Source organism: Etheostoma spectabile, unplaced genomic scaffold, assembly GCF_008692095.1.
Source record: "Etheostoma spectabile isolate EspeVRDwgs_2016 unplaced genomic scaffold, UIUC_Espe_1.0 scaffold342, whole genome shotgun sequence".
In the NCBI taxonomy this organism is placed as follows: Eukaryota; Metazoa; Chordata; class Actinopteri; order Perciformes; family Percidae; genus Etheostoma; species Etheostoma spectabile.
In genome coordinates this window covers 510,230-512,443 of record NW_022605589.1, presented here as the reverse complement: position 1 = coordinate 512,443, position 2,214 = coordinate 510,230, and the positions used below count along the sequence as shown (strand labels likewise).

Sequence of the window (2,214 nt, the reverse complement as noted above, 5' to 3'; positions counted from 1 at the left end):
GTAGTGCATTCACTGATTTATTTGCATGATTTTTAAACGTCAGCTCTGAAATTTGCCACATGCTGTACTGCTTCCTCACTTGGTTGAGAGAGGTAGAAATTTGACAGAGAGTGGAGACCGTTTCTATAAAAAAATACACATTAGTGTGTTAAATATAGAACCATTTACCTCATAAAAACAAATACTGCTGGGGTGAGTGTGATGAGCTCCTCTCACTGGCTCCCTCCTTACTCAATATTTCTCACACTGGGTGTTAGATACCAAGTTAATCTAGATATCCCCCATTCCATGGAAATTTGAACACCTTAGATATGATCATTTCAGTGTAAATAAAGAAAGAGATGGAGGAAGAGCCTGTATGAGGCAATAATACAGTACACTGATAATAATACTTTGTTTACATTTCTGAATGTGCATTTGTTAAACACCATTCAATTTAAATGGGACTGAACTAAAATAAAACATCACATTGTAGTTTCTGTATTCATTACCAAAGCAGTTAACCTGGGGGAAATGTAAAAAATTGAGAGGCAGGTTGATTTAAGTTGTGAAATGTGCGCAACTGCTGGCAACAAAACAACTTGCAGGAAAACACAAGAGTGGCGTTTATCTAACATATGTTTGTGATTAATTTCATTATTTGCATGTAGGGTAGACAGCAATCAGTTTTGTTCACTTTTTGGCACAACACCTGTAGCAAAGACAGGCTTGACTGAGAGCAGTGAAGCCCCATCCTTGCACACAGCAGTGTGTGTGATGCACGTGATGTGACATCTCCCCACCCACCCACACCCACCCACAAAAGGCCGCAGGAAATCTAATACAAGGTGTCCAGAACCAATAATAGAAAGCAGCTTACCGGGTGAAGGCACAGCCGATGCGCAAATCCAGCTCTTGACGTGCATCCACTGACAGGGCTTCGTTGCGATTGGGCTCTCCCAGGCAATTCATGGCGTTCCAGATATCAGTGTCAGTAATGGAGCTGAATTTGGCACGGTAAACACTCCGCTCCCTTCCATTCCCCTTGCTCATCACTGGCTCAATTGCATCCAGTACCTGGGAGGCAAGAAAACTAATGACTGAGCGATAGAAATTGAAAATAACTGTATTTTCCATGACCCCTTACTCATCTGGTCCCACATATGCTCATTTTCAGGTTCATACTTGTATTTTGGGTGTCTACAAGACCATGTTTACATGTTTTAATGTTCACAAAACAGAATTCTTCTGGTACGGTCTGTCTGAATTTATCTGTTGCGCCCCATCATGAAACTCTCTTCCAGAAGAAGAAGAAGGAAAAAAACAACCGGTGGTAGTCAACATGGATGAAGAATTATTTGTCATATTTCTGATGATGGTGTCGCTTCTTTTTTGTTTTGTTTTGTCTGTAATTTGACTCTGACATTGTAAATGAGGGTCGCCCCTCACTGATCGAGTATAAATAAAAGTTGAATTAATTATTGCCATTCTTTTTGCTACTGTTCATATAATTCTATTATACCCACTGCTATACTTAATTTGCTGCCCCTTAAGGAAAATTGGCAATTTTAACGGTGCAGGTCTGTTTGTCCATGCAGACTCACCGTAGTGTTTTGTACTAAAAAAGTTGTTGGACCATTTTACTAATTTTCACTCATTTTTCTCTGCTGTATCCCAAAGAATGCATGTCAGTTAAATATTTTTTTTTGCTGAAACTTACCACGAATGGTTGCTGAAACAGTTGTTAGTTCATGTGTAAAACTAGTGAGCAACTTTTTGATATTAATGAACGTCCGTTACATGCAAGCCATTGCCAAATGAGTTGCTACAAAGCTAATTAAGACTATTATCTCCACACAACTCTCTGTATTTGTGTTCGTAGATTGGTGAGACTTGTGTGTTTGCATTTGAAAGGATTTACCAAATGCTGGTGTAAAACGATCAGGTGACACACCTGTTGGTGCTTCAGCCAACTAAATCCATTGTTGACTACGGTAAGCGTACCTGACTAATTTCCGTTTCCGGTGCTTGTGTGTTGGTAGCGTGTTGGTGCTCGCTAAATACCAGTTCAATTTGTTAGATTTGCTATTACAGCGGCTAACTGTCCGCTAAAAACACTTATTCTTATAGTAGTTCTGCATAAGCACTCACAGATCTTTTCATATTTCAACGACTTTCGTTAAATAACAGCTGTTTTTAACGCTTGATGGCTAACGCTACCGTACTTTAGCTTAG

The 2,214-nt window shown here is 39.6% G+C and overlaps 1 protein-coding gene across 1 annotated transcript in view; it reads right to left on the bottom strand.

Moving 5' to 3' along the window:
- The window catches only part of top3b (DNA topoisomerase III beta), a 153,464-nt gene that overhangs the window by 47,491 nt on the left and 103,759 nt on the right, over positions 1-2,214 (bottom strand). Inside the window, exon 5 of the mRNA XM_032511256.1 lies at positions 860-1,056. Coding sequence (XP_032367147.1) covers positions 860-1,056 — 197 coding nt within the window. The remainder of the gene's footprint in view (positions 1-859; positions 1,057-2,214) is intronic.